This window comes from Hyla sarda, chromosome 5 (assembly GCF_029499605.1).
Source record: "Hyla sarda isolate aHylSar1 chromosome 5, aHylSar1.hap1, whole genome shotgun sequence".
NCBI lineage: Eukaryota > Metazoa > Chordata > Amphibia > Anura > Hylidae > Hyla > Hyla sarda.
In genome coordinates, this window is record NC_079193.1 from 374,080,131 (window position 1) to 374,101,320 (window position 21,190).

At 43.4% G+C, this 21,190-nt stretch overlaps 1 protein-coding gene across 23 annotated transcripts in view; it reads right to left on the reverse strand.

Moving 5' to 3' along the window:
* The window catches only part of PTK2 (protein tyrosine kinase 2), a 360,567-nt gene that overhangs the window by 195,714 nt on the left and 143,663 nt on the right, over nucleotides 1–21,190 (reverse strand). For all 23 annotated transcript variants that reach the window (XM_056522839.1, XM_056522834.1, XM_056522836.1 and 20 more), the window contains one exon: nucleotides 1,912–2,138. In XM_056522839.1, the coding sequence (XP_056378814.1) occupies nucleotides 1,912–2,106 (195 nt within the window). In that variant the 5' untranslated portion in view covers nucleotides 2,107–2,138. The remainder of the gene's footprint in view (nucleotides 1–1,911; nucleotides 2,139–21,190) is intronic.

Consider the following 21,190-nt stretch of genomic DNA (forward strand, 5'->3'; position numbering starts at 1 on the left):
TTATATCCTGTATTATACTCCAGAGCTGTACTCACTATTCTGCTGGTGAGGTCACTGTGTACATACATTACTTATCCTGTACTGATCCGGAGTTATATCCTGTATTATACTCCAGAGCTGTACTCACTATTCTGCTGGTGAGGTCACTGTGTACATACATCACATTACTTATCCTGTACTGATCCGGAGTTATATCCTATATTATACTCCAGAATGTTAGAAAAATTAAGCTCTAAAGCCAGTAGAATTTTGAAGGCAGCTCTGGAGCATAATAAAGGGACATTACAGGTGGATGTGGTCTATAGATAGATGTCAGATAATCCAGTACTCTGGGAGGACAATGCTTTATCAGATTGCACCCATTGAAAACAACAGAATTTCCCCAGACGTGTCTTACTCCTGCAGACCATTGCTGCCTGCCTGGGGCGCCTGTTACTATTTTGGGCTCCTGTGCCGTATGAGGCAGCACCCGCCCGGTGTAGGATGTGTGCACAGGCTCGAGTTTTCATTGGAAAGCAGTCAGAACAAACGTGAAAGAATTCAGTGCAGCAGACAACGAGAGGCAGAGACGGCTCCGGCCGCCAGCAGGGTGATGCACCCCAAGGACATGAATCATGTTTACAGCTACTAGAAGGACAACAGGGGGGGGCGGCAGATGCTATTTGGGGATTTCAGATTTAAGTTTTCAGCACTGATAAAAGGAACAAAACTGGGTGGCATACACAAATATGGAGCGAGAGGTCTCCCTGCCTTTGAAAAATCCCCTTCTGTTATTAATGGGGTTATTCAGGATTAGAAAAACAGAGGCACGCTGGCCCTCAGGTTGTGTTTGGTATTATAACTCTGCTTTTGTCCATGTGACCTGTTCCCTCCGGGTCTCGCCATGAGGGTCTAGGGCCGAGGTACTTTAGTGCCTTGGGGAGTGGTGACCCCGAGTTGCCTAAACTCACTGGGTGTACTGGCTCACTGAGCGGAAGAATGGGCACCATGATCTCTTCACCTTGTGGCACTCACCTCGATTCCCGGCCTTCTGGCTAGGATCAGAGAAATTTTTATAGATCCTGCCGGATGCCCATGCAGTATATCTGCACATTCACTTATTTATTTATTTTTGTCACTGTCATTTTGTGTGTTGTGTGTCCACAGGATTGTTAGGATGCGGTAGCCCTTCTGGGTGTCCCTCGTAGCGGTCTAAGGGAGGTGTGTGTGGCCATTATGTTACTCACCTCCCTGCAAAAACCCCGGGTACTCCAGCATGGGCAGGGTACCGGCCGTTATCGGCTCTGCGGGTAGATACCTTGGATAACGCCAAGGGGGACGCCGGGAGCATTTGTGGTCCTCTTAGTAGCTTTGGCGACATCGAACCTGGATCCTCGAAGGTACCTTTTGGTCCAGAGGTGAAGGGTAAGGTTTGTTGGGGGGCCTCTCTCCTGTCGGAGAAGGGCTTGTGATAGACCGCATCCTTTGTGCATGTTTTTTTAGTGTAACACGTTTGCACTTTTTCTTGCAAAAAAAATAAAATCTTTTTTCACATAAGTGGAACTGAGCTGCAATATGAAAAAAATGGCGCTGTTTCTGGAAGAAAGCAACTATGTTTTCCCGATCCTGAATAACCCTTTAACACTATCATTCAGTCATGCTCTTGTTCTGTGAACACCTACCTACATGGCGTTTTTAACAGCTCAAACATCAGCTTTACAAGACTCCTAATTGTAATACCATTTGTTCCACTTTTGTGTTACACCATATTTTCTACTCTAGTTGCACCCAGAGCTGCATTCAAAACTTTGCTTTAGTAATGGGGATAACATTTACAGTCCGGTTTCGACACTGGACAGAAAATAGAGCAGAATTCTAAATGCAGCTCTGGCTGTGAATGGAGAAGATTTATCTATCCCTAACTGCACTTACCCTGACATCAGTGGCGTCCCCGTGCCGGATGTTGCTGGCCCACGTTGCAGGTTCACTGTTGGTTTCAAAGTAATGGAAGACTTTTAAGAGTCTTTCAATGGTTCCCGGGGACCGCTCCATTCCAGCGCTCAGGCGAGACTTTGCGTTTGAACTTGGCGTGTGGTTTAGGTTGGGGTCCAGGTAAGCCGCAGCCATGCTCTTGCTGGATGCTAAGTGTCTGTCATATTCTGCAAGAGAAAAGCAAACGGTTAATGTCACAGGCACAAATGTATAAGATACTATTATCAGAGGAGGGATGCTTATATAAACAGCACAGTGGAGAGAATGCGGAAAGGGTTAAATCTACAAGGTTTTCTTCCAAACGGGAGATTAGGGTCTCTCTGGTCACGTCATGTGCTGGAGATGTCCTTGCTCAGAGTCACATATCTCCAAACATTCAAGCCTCATCAAGACGCAACGCGAGGGCTCGTTCCCTGCGCCTTGAGATGGAGCACATTATAAAACAAAAGACTCCCGGATTATTATTGTGTCCTGACAAGGGGGATGAATGTCAGAGTTGGCTGGGAACAATAACACAAAGTCTGTTCTCGGCCAAATTCAGTCTGAGGGGGGAAAAGAAGGTCTTGTTTGCGCGGCAGAGGGTTTTGTACAATGTATCCCCTGTTAACTAAATACTCCAGCACAAATCTCTACTGGATGACTGTTCTTACCTGCACGGATACATAGGATCAAACTGAAGATGTGCGAGTTTAAAAGGATTTAAAGGGGTATTCCAGGAAAAAAAAAACATATATATATATATATATATATATATATATATATCAACTGGCTCCAGAAAGTTAAACAAATTTGTAAATTATTTCTATTAAAAAATCTTCATCCTTTCAGTACTTATGAGCTGCTGAAGTGGAGTTGTTCTTTTCTGTCTAAGTGCTCTCTGATGACACCTGTCGTGGGAACCGCCCAGTTGAGAAGCAAATCCCCATAGCAAACCTATTCTACTCTGTGCAGTTCCCGAGACAGGCAGAGATGTCAGCAGAGAGCACTGTTGCCAGACAGAAAACAACAACTCAACTTCAGCAGCTGATAATTATTGAAAGGATTAAGATTTTTTAATAGAAGTCATTTACAAATCTGTTTAACTTTCTGGAGCCAGTTGATATATATATATATATATATATATATATATATATATATATATATATATATATAAAGTTTTTTCCTGGAATACCCCTTTAAGATATAAACAAGAATGTGTCCTCTCACTGACAGCAGAGAAATATTAGTATTATTTTGATAATGATAATTATGATTTATTTATTAATTGCATTATGCTAGAGGGATGTATGATTGATGTCTGCATACAGCAGTTATCTCAAACCTGTGGCAGAACTGCAACTCTCAGCGTGCCCTAACAGCCGCAACAAGTGCAGTTTAACCCCTTAAGGACGCAGGACGTAAATGTACGTCCTGGTGCGGTGGTACTTAACGCACCAGGACGTACATTTACGTCCTAAGCATAACCGCGGGCATCGGAGCGATGCCCGTGTCATGCGCGGCTGATCCCGGCTGCTGATCGCAGCCAGGGACCTGCCGGCAATGGCCGACGCCCGCTCGCGGGCGTCCGCCATTAACCCCTCAGGTGCCGGGATCAATACAGATCCCGGCATCTGCGGCAGTGCGCGATTTGAATGAATGATCGGATCGCCCGCAGCGCTGCTGCGGGGATCTGATCATTCATAACGCCGCACGGAGGTCCCCTCTCCTTCCTCCGTGCGGCTCCCGGCGTCTCCTGCTCTGGTCTGTGATCGAGCAGACCAGAGCAGGAGATGACCGATAATACTGATCTGTTCTATGTCCTATACATAGAACAGATCAGTATTAGCAATCATGGTATTGCTATGAATAGTCCTATTCAAGTGTAAAAAAAATGTAAAAAAATGTAAAAGTAAAAAAAAAGTGAAAAATCCCCTCCCCCAATAAAAAAGTAAAACGTCCGTTTTTTTCCTATTTTACCCCCAAAAAGCGTAAAAAAAGACATATTTGGTATCGCCGCGTGCGTAAATGTCCGAACTATTAAAATAAAATGTTAATGATCCCGTACGGTTAACGGCGTGAACGAAAAAAAAAAAAAAAAAGTCCAAAATTCCTACTTTTTTTAATACATTTTATTAAAAAATAAATTATAAAAAATGTATTAAAAGTTTTTTATATGCAAATGTGGTATCAAAAAAAAGTACAGATCATGGCGCAAAAAAATGAGCCCCCATACCGCCACTTATACGGAAAAATAAAAAAGTTATAGGTCATCAAAATAAAGGGATTATAAACGTACTAATTTGGTTAAAAAGTTTGTGATTTTTTTTTAAGCGCAACAATAATATAAAAGTATGTAATAATGGGTATCATTTTAATCGTATTGACCCTCAGAATAAAGAACACGTCATTTTTACCGTAAATTGTACGGCGTGAAAACGAAACCTTCCAAAATTAGCAAAATTGCGTTTTTCGTTTTAATTTCCCCACAAAAATAGTGTTTTTTGGTTGCGCCATACATTTTATGATACAATGAGTGATGTCATTATAAAGGACAACTGGTCGCGAAAAAAACAAGCCCTCATACTAGTCTGTGGATGAAAATATAAAAGAGTTATGATTTTTAGAAGGCGAGGAGGAAAAAATGAAAACGTAAAAATTAAATTGTCTGAGTCCTTAAGGCCAAAATGGGCTGAGTCCTTAAGGGGTTAAAGGGGTTACCCAGGAGAATTATTTTTTTTTTTTATATCAACTGGCTCCAGAAAGTTAAACAGATTTATAAATTACTTCTATTAAAAAATCTTAATCCTTTCAATAATTATCAGCTGTTGAAGTAGAGTTATTTCTGGCTGGCAACAGTGCTCTCTGCTGACACCTCTGTTTGTCTCAGGAACTGCAGAGAGTAGAAGAGGTTTGCTATGGGGATTTGCTTCTAAACTGGACAATTCCTGAGACACGTGTCATCAGAGAGCACTTAGACAGAAAAGAACAACTCAACTTCAGCAGCTCATAAGTACTGAAAGGATTAAGATTTTTTAATAGAAGTAATTTACAAATCTGTTTAACCTTCTGGAGCCAGTTTATATATATATATATATATATATATATATATATATATATATATATATATATATATATATAAAGTTTTTTCCTGGATAACCCCTTTAAGGGGTTACGCTGCGTATTCCTCGCTCACTATACACACAGGGCTTTCCGGTGGTAGCCCTATGTGTGTAGTGAGTTTTGGAGGCGGGGACGTGTGCTGCCGTGAATGTGATGCGCGGCTCCGCCTCCAAAACTCACTAAACGCATAAGGCTGCCCGCGGGAAAGCCCTGTGTGTATAGTGAGCGAGGAATATGCAGCGTATTAACCGCTGCTTCCGCAAATTTTGCACATCGTGAAATACACTGCGTAAACACCAGGTGGGAACGCACCCTAAGGGTACGTTCCCACCTGGCGTATACGCAGCGTATTTCTTCACGCTGCGCAAAATTTGTGGCAGCAGCAGAAAATACGCTGCGTATTCCTTACTCACTATACACACAAAGCTTGCTGGTGGCAGCCCTATGCGTTTAGTGAGTTTTAGAGGCGGGGCTGTGTGTCGGCGTAAGAGACGGGCGGCTCCGCCTCCAAAACTCACTGCACACATAGGGCTGCCGCTGTAACTCCCTGTGTGTATAGTGAGCGAGGAATACGCAGCGTATTAGGGATCAACCGATATCGATATCCCGATATTCTGGTATAAGTTATCGGCTATTTATCCCCTCCCCCCGCTGCAGCGAGTGCTTTAAATCAATGAACTGCAGCTGCTTTTGCGGTGCCAGAGACCGCCGCCACCGCCTGCTTCTCTCCCCCTGCCTGTCCTGGTGTCCTCCTGAGTCCTACCACCGCCGCTGCCCCTCCCCCCTACCTATCCTCTACCCAGAGATCGCCGCCACCGCCCACTTCTCTCCCCCTGCCTGTCCTGGGGTCCTCCTGAGTCCTACCACCGCCGCTGCCGCCCCCCCCCCCCCTACCTATCCTCTGCCCAGAGACCTCCGCCGCTTGCTTCTCTCCCCCTGCCGGTCCTTAGTCCAACCACCGACGCTGCCCCATTGCCTCCCCCATTCCCGGTTTTATAATTAACTGTTCCCGGGGTCCGCGCTACTTCTGGCTCCGGCGGCGTTCTGAGCTGTCACTGTGCGCACTGACGGTGACATCGCATTGAGGACATCACTCGTCATTGCGCAGCGCACAGCATAACGCAGGACGCCGCAGGAGCCAGAAGTAGCGCGGACCCCGGGAACAGGTAATTATAAAACTGGGGATGGGGGAGGCAATGGGGCAGCGGCGGTCTCTGGGCGGTGCGGTGCTGGGGGCATTATCGGATTATCAGCAAGGTAATTGATGATACCGATAACGTCCAAAATCGTGAATATCGGCCAAACCGATAATCGGTCGATCCCTAATGCGTTTACGCCAGGTGGGAATGCACCCTAAAAAGTCAGGGTAAACAGGCAGTAAGTACATGCTGGGGGTTGTAGTTTTGCAAGAGCTGAAGAGGCACAGGTTAGGACATAGTCTGTCAAGGCATGCTGGGGGTTGTAGTCCTGTAAACAGGTTGGAGTCACTGCTCTAGCAAAGCTGTCAGCTCGACCACGTTTTTGCCTGCGGACGAGAAACCGCATACGGCCGAAAACGAAGCCGACCGGAGGCTGCGGTTCACTCCGGTCGGCTCATAGACATACATTAAATACGGTTCCCGAATACGGCTGAGTGCGGGCGCCGCGATTAAGCCCCACCCCCCTCCTCCCAGCTGTATACGGGAACCGTATTTAACAAAACGTGGTGTGAACCCGGCCTTAGGGGTCTGAGAAATCTAGGGAATCCCAATGGTTGCTGCATTTTATTAAATCTTCTCCCTTTTAGAACAACAATAAGAAATTCTCCTCTAATCAGGTAATCGCCATGGAACGCAAGGAAAAACGGCAGCCGGCGTGTGCCGAGGATTACTTCTCTAATCTGGAGTCCTAAATACCACCCCTACCCCCGCCATCTGGAGGTCCGTCCTGTGCAGTCGCAATAGACATTGATAGCGTTTGTCCACTATTCGCAAAAACGGGACTAAAACCAAATCAAACTTCTTAGGGCTCTATGGCTGCACATGCAGAAGCGACAGGATCAGGGCATTACGCCAATAAGGGGCCTATTCACAACTTGGTATTTTCAGAGCAGAGAATACGGCGCAGCCTCTCATTGTTCTTAATGGGACTCTGCTGCACCATTCACACTGCGGAAAAAATCATAGACCCCTGACTCCGCCGAAAGAATGAACGTATTCATCCGCTTTGAAATGCACCGCTGTCTATTGAGATGGCGCAATTCCGAGCGGTCTTAGTGCCAGCTTGTTTTGCTGACGGCCGCTCTAGATGGAATCTCTGCACGGAATATCTCCTGGCAGAGATTCTGTAGTGTGAATGAGCCTTTAAAAAGGGGTACTCCGCTGCTTAGCGTTTGGAACGAATGCTGGAGCCGGGAGCTCGTGACATCATAGCTCCGCCCCTTGTGACGTCACACCCCGCCCCCTCAATTCTAGTCTATGGGAGGGGGCGTGACGGCTGTCACGCCCCCTCCCATAGACTTGCATTGAGGGGGTGGGGTGTGACGTCACGAGGGGGCGGGGCTATGACGTCACGAGCTCCCGGCTCCAGCGTTCGGGACCGTTTGTTCCAAACGCTGAGCGAAAAAATTTCAATATTTGAAACCAGAAACATGGGAGACTATGATTTGTGACTATTGTCGTCTCTAGTCAGAAGCAGTATGCCAGGATATCCTCATCACAGCGCACATAGCACAATTCTTTACACTCTGCTAGCCCTCAGTGAATTGTAACAACCCTGTGTACAGCCAACTGCTGAGGGGTTGTAACAATTGCATCCAGTTCTTAGGATAGATGTATTCTTGACTGCTGGGGGATCTGTACAACAAAAAAGGGGGCGCTCCATATCAGGGATACCGTCACTTATTCCATTATTAGCAGTTGGTTAACAGAATATCTCAAGAACCACAATCCCTGAGGAGCCGCTTCCTATTTGATGGAAACCCCCTTTAATTTCGCACTCACGTTTTTAAATTTTTTTGGCCCATACCATACACAATTACCATCACTAGTCCTACAGTACTATATGCTTCAGACCAGCACAGATTAGTTCATGTGTTCCACTACTGTAAATGGGTCAAGTGATCACCAGTCTGAACCACAGAAAATCAGTGTTTAATATGTAAGAGAAAATGGTCAGTCCTGTGTCAGCTTCCCGTGAACTACAGGATGCCGTCACCTATCATCTCCCTGCTGCAAGCTCCCAGACCACTCCTAGCTCTATCTGTATACTGCTTCCATCTCTAGGGGGATCAGGATATATAGTAGTTATACACCCCCCCCCCCCCCCAGCTCTATCAGTATACTGCTGCTTCCACCTCTAGGGGGATCAGGATATATAGTAGTTATACCCCCCCCCCCCCAGTTCTATCTGTATACTGCTTCCATCTCTAGGGGGATCAGGATATATAGTAGTTATACACCCCCCCCCCCCCCCCAGCTCTATCAGTATACTGCTGCTTCCACCTCTAGGGGGATCAGGATATATAGTAGTTATACCCCCCCCCCCAGTTCTATCTGTATACTGCTGCTTCCATCTCTAGGGGGATCAGGATATATAGTAGTTATACACCTCACCTCCTGATCTATCTTTATACTGCTGCTATCTCTGTGATAAGATTATATATATATATATATATATATATATATATATATATATACACACACACACACACACATAATAGTTATACGGTATATATATATATATATATACACACACACACACACACATAATAGTTATACGGTATATATATACACACACACACACACATAATAGTTATACGGTATATATATATATATATATACACACACACACACATAATAGTTATACGGTATATATATATATACACACACACACACACACACTAGTTATACGGTATATATATATATATATACACACACACATATATAATAGTTATACGGTATATATATATATACACACACACACATAATAGTTATACGGTATATATATATATATATATATACACACACACACATATAATAGTTATACGGTATATATATACACACACACACATAATAGTTATACGGTATATATATACACACACACACACACATAATAGTTATACGGTATATATATATATATACACACACACACACACACACATAATAGTTATACGGTATATATATATACACACACACACACACATAATAGTTATACGGTATATATATATATATATATACACACACACACACACATAATAGTTATACGGTATATATATATATATACACACACACACACACACAATAGTTATACGGTATATATATATATATATACACACACACATATATAATAGTTATACGGTATATATATATATACACACACACACATAATAGTTATACGGTATATATATATATATATATATATACACACACACATAATAGTTATACGGTATATATATATACACACACACACACACATAATAGTTATACGGTATATATATATATATATACACACACACACACACATAATAGTTATACGGTATATATATATATATATATACACACACACACACACACACACATAATAGTTATACGGTATATATATATATATACACACACACACACACATAATAGTTATACGGTATATATATATACACACACACACAAACATACCGTATATACTCGAGTATAAGCCGAGTTTTTCAGCACGATTTTTCGTGCTGAAAACACCCCCCTCGGCTTATACTCGAGTGAACTCCCCCACCCGCAGTGGTCTTCAACCTGCGGACCTCCAGAGGTTTCAAAACTACAACTCCCAGCAAGCCCGGGCAGCCATCGGCTGTCCGGGCTTGCTGGGAGTTGTAGTTTTGAAACCTCCGGAGGTCCGCAGGTTGAAGACCACTGCGGCCTTCAACATCATCCAGCCCCCTCTCACCCCCTTTAGTTCTGAGTACTCACCTCCGCTCGGCGCTGGTCCGGTCCTGCAGGGCTGTCCGGTGAGGAGGTGGTCCGGGCTGCTATCTTCACCGGGGAGGCCTCTTCTAAGCGCTTCGGGCCCGGCCTCAGAATAGTCACGTTGCCTTGACAACGACGCAGAGGTGCGTTCATTGCCAACGTACTTCTGCGTCATTGTCAAGGCAACGCCTCTATTCCGGGCCGGAAGCGCGGAGAAGAGGCGCCCCCGGTGAAGATAGCAGCCCGGACCACCTCCTCACCGGACCACCTCCTCTCCGGACAGCCCTGCAGGACCGGACCAGCGCCGAGCGGAGGTGAGTACTCAGAACTAAAGGGGGTGAGAGGGGGCTGGATGATGTTGAAGGCCGCAGTGGTCTTCAACCTGCGGACCTCCGGAGGTTTCAAAACTACAACTCCCAGCAAGCCCGGACAGCCGATGGCTGCCCGGGCTTGCTGGGAGTTGTAGTTTTGAAACCTCTGGAGGTCTTCAGGTTGAAGACCACTGAGGGCGAATGATGAGAAGAGGATGATGAAGGGGGGGTGTGGGGATGATGAAGGGGGGTGGGGATGATGAAGGGGGGGGGTGTGGGATGATTACAAGGGGATGATGAAGGGGGGATGTGTGGGATGATAAGGGGATGATGAAGGGGGGATGTGTGGGATGATAAGGGGATGATGAAGGGGGGATGTGCGGGATGATAAGGGGATGATGAAGGGGGGATGTGCGGGATGATAAGGGGATGATGAAGGGGGGATGTGTGGGATGATAAGGGGATGATGAAGGGGGGATGTGTGGGATGATGACAAGGGGATGATGAAGGGGGGATGTGTGGGATGATAAGGGGATGATGAAGGGGGGATGTGTGGGATGATAAGAGGATGATGAAGGGGGGATGTGTGGGATGATGACAAGGGGATGATGATGAGGATGTTAATGACGGGTCTGGATGATGACAGGGGGGGATGAGGTATTTCCCACCCTAGGCTTATACTCGAGTCAATAACTTTTCCTGGGATTTTGGGTTGAAATTAGGGGTCTCGGCTTATACTCGGGTCGGCTTATACTCGAGTTTATACGGTATATAATAGTTATACGGTATATATATATATATATATATATATACACACACACACACATATACACACACACACACACACAATAGTTATACGGTATATATATATATATATATATACACACACACACACACACACACACACACAATAGTTATACGGTATATATATATATACACACACACACACACACATAATAGTTATACAGTTCCCGTCAGGCTGTATTCATATGTAGCATCTTTCCTTTTTTTGCAGTGACTTTCCCAAAATTGCAGGAAAATTACACTATTTTATTATGACTGCACAAAAACAGAACCAAAACACAGCTAGAATGCTACATAAATATTGCCGCAAAAACCGCCAAAATGCAGTAAAAATCTTATTAAAACATTTGAACACAGCCTGAAGATTTCAAATCTTCCTAAATCCCCTCAATTGTGATTATAGATCGAATCAATTATATCTCATGGCAATATTTCTCTATAAGACACAGTGAATAAAAAAAAGAATAAAAAAATAAAAATATAAAAAAAACTGTGACCTGACCTCAACCCACCTATGAGTCTAATCCTGTCACTTGGGTGACCTCCAGCACCACTAGCCTTATTTGATGACCAGGTGCAGTGATGAGACTCCAACATTACAAATTATTTCAGTGATCGGACTGCAAACCACAGTTGAGCCAGACTCACGCCTGCCACATCAGCTAAAATAGGTAAGCACAATAAATACAATCCCAAAAATGATTGTTCTCTAATAATAGTCTATGCTGCAATATATAAGCAAAAAAATATTTTTTTTATAAAGTTTCCAGAGTGCTTCCTTAATAACGAGTGCCTTACAACGTTGTGCCCCCTGTTCTTTAGTTGACTGATCACCTCTTTCAGTGGCCAAAGATTTAGGGATAACTCCAGCGTCCTAGTTGGCGTTCCCCACCACACTTAACCCCTCCCCTCCCGTTGCTCCGGCAGCAGTCCACACGGGGTAATGAATTTAGACTGATTACTAAAAAATTAGGCACCTTCCATTGGGAAAAGAGGGAAGATTTCCTGAGGAGGAGAGAAAGGCTTCATTATCCTTCCACAACGATCACCTCTTCTGGGGACTGACCTACTTCTATTCTAGAAATAATCGCTCCCTCGCACCCACCACCGAGACACTTTTTTGTAGCAGCCGCCAGAAGCAGTTTAGTGTTTGTCCAGGAAACTCTTATAAAGTTTCAAAAGTGAAACCATGACCCCCCCCCCTCCCCCCACGAGTATGCGGATTGTCCCCGAGGGATCATCTATAGGGGCCGTACACCACAGAACGCTTTCTATCTTTATGGCGGGTTAATCGTACTTCATAAGTCACATGTATTTGCAGGCACCGCACCTTTGTAATTTTGCGCAAAAACTAACATTACAAAAGCTGCACGAGTAAATTCACACTCTAAGGTCACAATTAGCATCAAATAAGTTATATATAATTATTCCTCTCCTGAAATACTCTGTGCTGCTGGGGGACATAGATTTACCGTATTTTTCGTCCTATAGGACGCACCGGCGTATAAGACACACCCAATTTATAGGTGCAAAATCTTAAAAAAATAAAGATTTTGTTTGAACCCAATAGTGGTCTTCAACCTGCGGACCTCCAGATGTTGCAAAACTACAACTCCCAGCATGCCCGGACAGCCGTTGGCTGTCCGGGCATGCTGGGAGTTGTAGTTTTGCAACATCTGGAGGTCTGCAGATTGAAGACCACTGCATAGGAGGTAATACTCACGTGTCCCCGCCGCTCCGAACCCGTCACCGCTGCCCTGGATGTCGCTCCATCGCTGTCGCCGTCGCTCCGGAACGTCTCTGCTGCCGGCCGGGTATCCTCGCTCTCCATCGCCGTCATCACGCCGTTACGCACGCCGACGCACGTACGCAACGACGTGATGACGAGGAAGGAGAGCGCCGGCCATACAGGGGATCCCTGAACGGAGAAGACACCGAGGAGGTAGGTAAGGTCCCTCCCGGTGTCCAGTAAGCACTAACCCGGCTATTCAGTCGGGCTGTTTGGGACGCCGCGGTGAAATTGTGGCGGTCCCGAACAGCCCGACTGAGCAGCCGGGTTAGTGTCACTTTCCCTTCAGACGCGGCGGTCAGCTTTGATCGCCGCGTCTGAAGGGTTAATACAGGGCATCACCGCGATCGTGATGTCCTGTATTAGCCGCGGGTCCCGGCCGTTGATGGCCGCAGGGACCGCATCGATAGGGGTGTATTCGCCGTATAAGACTTTTGGGGAAGAAAAAGTGCGTCTTATACGGCGAAAAATACGGTAACTGCTATGTAATGGACAGTAAATGCAGCCTTAACCCCTTAAGGACTCAGGGTTTTTCCGTTTTTGCACTTTCGTTTTTTCCTCCTTACCTTTTAAAAATCATAACCCTTTCAATTTTCCACCTAAAAATCCATATTATGGCTTATTTTTTGCGTCGCCAATTCTACTTTGCAGTGACATTAGTCATTTTACCCAAAAATGCACAGCAAAACGGAAAAAAAAATCATTGTGCGACAAAATCGGAAAAAAAACGCCATTTTGTAACTTTTGGGGGCTTTGGTTTCTACGCAGTGCATATTTCGGTAAAAATTACACCTTATCATTATTCTGTAGGTCCATACGGTTAAAATGATCCCCTACTTATATAGGTTTGATTTTGTCGCACTTCTGGAAAAAATCATAACTACATGCAGGAAAATTTATACGTTTAAAAATGTCATCTTCTGACCCCTATAACTTTTTTATTTTTCCACGTACGGGGCGGTATGAGGACTCATTTTTTGCGCCGTGATCTGAAGTTTTTATCGGTATGATTTTTGTTTTGATCGGACTTTTTGATCACTTTTTATTCATTTTTTAATGATATAAAAAGTGACCAAAATACGCTTTTTTGGACTTTGGAATTTTTTTTGCGCGTACGCCATTGACCGTACGGCTTAATTAATGATATATTTTTATAGTTCGGACATTTACGCACGCGGCGATACCACATATGTTTATTTTTTATTTTTTTTACACTGTTTTATTTTTTTTATGGGAAAAGGGGGGTGATTCAAACTTTTATTAGGGAAGGGGTTAAATGACCTTTATTAACACTTTTTTTTTAATTTTTTTTTGCAGTGTTATAGGTCCCATAGGGACCTATAACACTGCACACACTGATCATTGTTATCCCATAGGGACCTATAACACTGCACACACTGATCTCTTATACTGATCATTGTTATCCCATAGGGACATCTAACACTGCACACACTGATCTCTTATACTGATCATTGTTATCCCATAGGGACCTATAACTCTGCACACACTGATCATTGTTATCCCATAGGGACCTATAACACTGCACACACTGATCTCCTATGCTGATCATTGTTATCCCATAGGGACCTATAACACTGCACACACTGATCTCACTGTATTAACACGCCTGTGATCAGCATTATCGGCGCTTGACTGCTCCTGCCTGGATCTCAGGCACGGAGCAGTCATTCGTCGATCGGACACCGGGGAGGCAGGTAAGAGCCCTCCCGGTGTCCGATCAGCTGTTCGGGACGCCGCGATTTCACCGCGGCGGTCCCGAACAGCCCGACTGAGCAGCCGGGTCACTTTCACTTTCACTTTAGAAGCGGCGGTCAGCTTTGACCGCCGCTTCTAAAGGGTTAATACCGCACATCGCCGCGATCGGCGATGTGTGGTATTAGCCGCGGGTCCCGGCCGTTGATTAGCGCCGGGACCGACGCGATATGATGCGGGATCGCGGCGCGATCCCGCTTCATATCGCGGGAGCCGGCGCAGGACGTAAATATACGTCCTGCGTCGTTAAGGGGTTAAAGGGGTATTCCAGGAAAAAACATTTTTTTTTTTATATATCAACTGGCTCCAGAAAGTTTAACAGATTTGTAAATTACTTCTACAAAAAAAATCTTAATCTTTTCAGTACTTATGAGCTTCTGAAGTTGAGTTGTTCTTTTCTTCAATTTCCTCAGGAACGTCCAGTTTAGAAGAAAATCCCCATAGCAAACCTCTTCTAAACTGGGCGGTTCCCGAGACACGTGTCATCAGAGAGGATTTAGACAGAAAAGAACAACCTTAACTTCAGAAGCTCATAAGTACTGAAAGGAATAAGATTTTTTAATAGAAGTACAAATCTTTTTAACTTTCTGGAGCTAGTTGATATATATATAAAAAAAGTTTTTTCCTGGATAACCCCTTTAAAGGGGTACTCCGGTGGGAAAAAAAAAAAGGTTTTTCAATCAACTGGTGCCAGAAAGTTAAAAATATTTGTAAATTACTTCTATTGAAAAATCTTAATCCTTCCAGTACGTATTAGCTGCTGAATACTACAGAGGAAATTATTTTCTTTTTGGAACACAGAGCTCTCTGCTGACATCACGAGTACAGTGCTCTCTGCTGACATCTCTGTCCAGAGTAGGAGAAAATCCCCATAGCAAACATATGCTGCTCTGGTCAGTTCCTAAAATGGACAGAGATGTCAGCAGAGAGCACTGTGCTCGTGATGTCAGCAGAGAGCTCTGTGTTCCAAAAAGAAAATAATATCCTCTGTAGTTTTCAGCAGCTAATAAGTACAGGAAGGATTAATATTTTTTAATAGAATTAATTTACAAATCTGTTTAACTTTCTGGCACGGGTTGATTTAAAAAAAAAAAAAAAAAAAACTTTTCCACTGGAGTACCCCTTTAATGAATCGCTCTGTGCTGCTTGATAAACAAGTTCCGTCGACTAGGTTCCTCACTAGAGATGAGCGAACTTACAGTAAATTCGATTCATCACGAACTTCTCTGCTCGGCAGTTGATGACTTTTCCTGCGTAAATTAGTTCAGCTTTCAGGTGCTCCGATAGACTGGAAAAGGTGCATACAGTCCTAGGAGACTCTTTCCTAGGACTGTATCCACCTTTTCCAGCCCACCAGAGCACCGGAAAGCTGAACTAATTTACGCAGGATAAGTCATCAACTGCCAAGCCGAGAAGTTCGTGACGAATCAAATTTACTGTAAGTTCGCTCATCTCTATTCCTCACAGCCCTCAAGAATTAAACCCTCCTCCTTCCCCTATAAAGCTCTCAAGTGATCCCCCCAATAGATCAGCACCCCTCTATCATGATAGACTTTGTACGGCTGTCCATCTACTTCTTTCCACTATGAAGCTCTCAATGTGACTTCTTACAGCGGTGGTCTCAAACTGTGGCCCTCCAGATGTTGCGAAACTTCAACTTCCAGCATGCCCGGACAGCCAACGGCTGTCCGGGCATGCTGGGAGTTGAAGTTTCGGAACATCTGGAGGGCCACAGTTTGAAACCACTGTCTAATGCCCCTTTCACACTACACCCTTACTGCCGTTACGGAGAGAAAAAAACGATGCAATAACTGGTAATAACGGATGATAACTGATGACCATCATCCATTATTTTTAATGTTTTTTTTTTCTTAAAAAACCTGATTTTGTTCATCCGTTCTCGTCCGTTACCAATTACATCCGTTTTTGGTTTTGTTTTTTTTTAAATCAGGTTTTTATCCCTTTTCTTGTAAAGCTGTACTAAGCATGCTCAGTACAAAAAAAAACGGATGTTAAAAAAACCTGACAATAACTGATAACATTAAAATTTAACATTGAAGTCTATGGGAACCGAATGTTCAAAAAACAAACAAAAAAATAAAAAATAAAAAAACAAACATCTGATTACCATAGACTTCAATGTTAAATTTTAACGTCGATTTTTTTTTCCCAACATTTTTTTGTTTATTTTTATTTATTTATTTATTTATTAATTTTTTTGCCAGACCAAAAATTAGTGCATGCACCGTCTTTTGTGCCTGCAAAAATAACTGACATTAGTTTAAAAAAAAAAAAAAAAAAAAAAAAAAAAAAAAAAAAGGATGCAATAACTGGTAATAACGGATGATAACTGATGACCATCATCTATTATTTTTAATTTTTTTTTTACATCAGTTTTTTGTTTTGTTTTTTTAAATCAAGTTTTTATCCCTTTTTTTTGTAAAGCTGTACTAAGCATGCTCAGTACAAAAAAACGGATGTTAAAAAACCCCGACAATAACTGATAACGTTAAAATTTAACACTGAAGTCTATGGGAACAGGATGTTCAAAAAACAAACAAAAATAAATAAATTTAAAAAAAAAACATCTGATTACCATAGACTTCAATGTTAAATTTTAACGTCCGTTTTTTTTTCCCACCATTTGTTTTATTTTTTTTTGCCGGACCAAAAATGAGTGCATGCACCATCTTTTGTGCCTGCAAAAATAACTGACATTAGTTTTAAAAAAAATAAACGGACATGCCTGATGCTGAAGGATGTTCAAAAAATCCCATTGACATGAATGTTAATTTTTGGCGGCCGTTTTCAGGACTTTTTGCCGGGAGTAATAACGGAGGTTTTTTTTTTTTTACAGGAGGATCGCTGTAGTGTATAAGGGGCCTTACATGATCAGAACGACTGCTCCCATGAAAAACTTTGTGCTGCTGTGGACCTTACTCCTTTTCCAATGAAGTTCTCAATATGTGTCGTAAAAAAAAGAAAAAAATTAAATTAAAAAATAAACCAGCATGCTTCTCTACTGAAATACTCAGTGCTGCAGGGGTCCAGCACCTTCCACTATAACTCATCTCCTGAAACACTCTGTGCTGCTTTTGACCTTACCCGTTTCCCTATTGGGCCCTCAGGCAGTGACCTCCCACAAGATCAGCACAGTCCTCTTCTCCTGTCATTATTTTTCAACTATAAAAGGGGGTACACGTCAATTTTGAACTGAGCCCTATAAGGGGATGTCATAGTGGGGAGTCAGGATTACAAAGAATATGAAAAGGCCACATATATCCCGACTGTATGGCGACCTCATACACCCGCAGCACCACGTGAACGCCTGACATGACTAGACCTGAGACGCTGCTGCTGCCGCCTGACACTGGTGGGGTGAGCATGCTGGTACATGAGGTGCATTTAGAGAAGAAGCATTGGTCAGGAGTCTGGGGTGTGACCTGGGCTGAGGATTCTAGGTCCTGGACCCTCAATGCGCCCCGCACCTCCACCACTTTATACTGTACAGACCAGTGTCCGCCAACATGTGGGTCTCCAGCTGTTGCTAAACTACTTTTACCAGCAATCTCTGATCGGCTGTATGCCCTAACCTGCAGCTCTTCAGATGCTGCATAACTACAAGTACCAGCATGGCGCTCCAGCTGTTGAATAAACTAGCCTCTATCACCTGTACCCCAGTATTGGCAAATCCGACTATCTTTACCATCATTCACCAGATTTACCGGAGCACGCTTCAGGGGTTGTACACATCCCGCCTGCCAGCGGACGCCTCCCTGGCGAAAACCTTTTTCAGGGAACCAGGCTCCAGGACATTGCTGGTAAGAGGCACAGTGTGCCAAATCCACTCAAAATTTTCCCTGTGCCGCCGGGGTAGAGTGGTCCACATTTGAGGGGCCTCCAGCGCTGCAGAACGCAGGCTCATGCACCCACAGAATTACAATTAAGAGACTATCTATATCCCACTCCCCAATCTCTATCCCTGTGCTGCCAGGGTAGAGTGGGATACACACAAGGAAACCCCAGCACCCCAGAGCGCATTGATTTTAACCCCTTACAAACACGCTGCCGCATGCAGTATCCTGATCAGATACGAGCTATACAGAGACATCGCTACTCAGACTGATTGTAATCAACCATACAAGGCGCGATCTCCGTACAGACATCTATAAGATATACAGACTAATTGTAATCCACCATACAAGGCGCGATCTCCGTACAGACATCTATAAGATATACAGACTAATTGTAATCCACCATACAAGGTGCGATCTCCGTGCAGACATCTATAAGATATACAGACTAATTGTAATCAACCATACAAGGCGCGATCTCCGTACAGACATCTATAAGATATACAGACTAATTGTAATCAACCATACAAGGCGCGATCTCCGTACAGACATCTATAAGATATACAGACTAATTGTAATCAACCATACAAGGCGCGATCTCCGTGCAGACATCTATAAGATATACAGACAAATTGTAATCAACCATACAAGGCGCGATCTCTGTGCAGACATCATTAAGATATACAGACTAATTGTAATCCACCATACAAGGCGCGATCTCCGTGCAGACATCTATAAGATATACAGACTAATTGTAATCAACCATACAAGGCGCGATCTCCGTACAGACATCTATAAGATATACAGACTAATTGTAATCCACCATACAAGGCGCGATCTCCGTACAGACATCTATAAGATATACAGACTAATTGTAATCCACCATACAAGGCGCGATCTCCGTACAGACATCTATAAGATATACAGACTAATTGTAATCCACCATACAAGGCGCGATCTCCGTGCAGACATCTATAAGATATACAGACTAATTGTAATCCACCATACAAGGCGCGATCTCCGTACAGACATCTATAAGATATACAGACTAATTGTAATCAACCATACAAGGCGCGATCTCCGTACAGACATCTATAAGATATACAGACTAATTGTAATCCACCATACAAGGTGCGATCTCTGTGCAGACATCTATAAGATATACAGACTAATTGTAATCAACCATACAAGGTGCGATCTCCGTACAGACATCTATAAGATATACAGACTAATTGTAATCAACCATACAAGGTGCGATCTCCGTACAGACATCTATAAGATATACAGACTAATTGTAATCCACCATACAAGGTGCGATCTCTGTGCAGACATCTATAAGATATACAGACTAATTGTAATCCACCATACAAGGCGCGATCTCCGTACAGACATCTATAAGATATACAGACTAATTGTAATCAATCATACAAGGCGCGATCTCCGTGCAGACATCTATAAGATATACAGACTAATTGTAATCCACCATACAAGGCGCGATCTCCGTACAGACATCTATAAGATATACAGACTAATTGTAATCCACCATACAAGGCGCGATCTCCGTACAGACATCTATAAGATATACAGACTAATTGTAATCAATCATACAAGGTGCGATCTCCGTGCAGACATCTATAAGATATACAGACTAATTGTAATCCACCATACAAGGCGCGATCTCCGTGCAGACATCTATAAGATATACAGACTAATTGTAATCAACCATACAAGGTGCGATCTCCGTACAGACATCTATAAGATATACAGACTAATTGTAATCCACCATACAAGGTGCGATCTCTGTGCAGACATCTATAAGATATACGGACTAATTGTAATCCACCATACAAGGTGCGATCTCCGTACAGACATCTATAAGATATACAGACTAATTGTAATCCACCATACAAGGCACGATCTCCGTACAGACATCTATAAGATATACAGACTAATTGTAATCAACCATACAAGGTGCGATCTCCGTACAGACATCTATAAGATATACAGACTAATTGTAATCCACCATACAAGGTGCGATCTCCGTACAGACATCTATAAGATATACAGACTAATTGTAATCCACCATACAAGGCGCGATCTCCGTACAGACATCTATAAGATATACAGACTAATTGTAATCCACCATACAAGGCGCGATCTCCGTGCAGACATCTATAAGATATACAGACTAATTGTAATCAACCATACAAGGTGCGATCTCCGTACAGACATCTATAAGATATACAGACTAATTGTAATCCACCATACAAGGTGCGATCTCTGTGCAGACATCTATAAGATATACAGACTAATTGTAATCCACCATACAAGGTGCGATCTCCGTACAGACATCTATAAGATATACAGACTAATTGTAATCAACCATACAAGGCGCGATCTCCGTACAGACATCTATAAGATATACAGACTAATTGTAATCCACCATACAAGGTGCGATCTCCGTGCAGACATCTATAAGATATACAGACTAATTGTAATCAACCATACAAGGCGCGATCTCCGTACAGACATCTATAAGATATACAGACTAATTGTAATCCACCATACAAGGTGCGATCTCCGTGCAGACATCTATAAGATATACAGACTAATTGTAATCAACCATACAAGGTGCGATCTCCGTGCAGACATCTATAA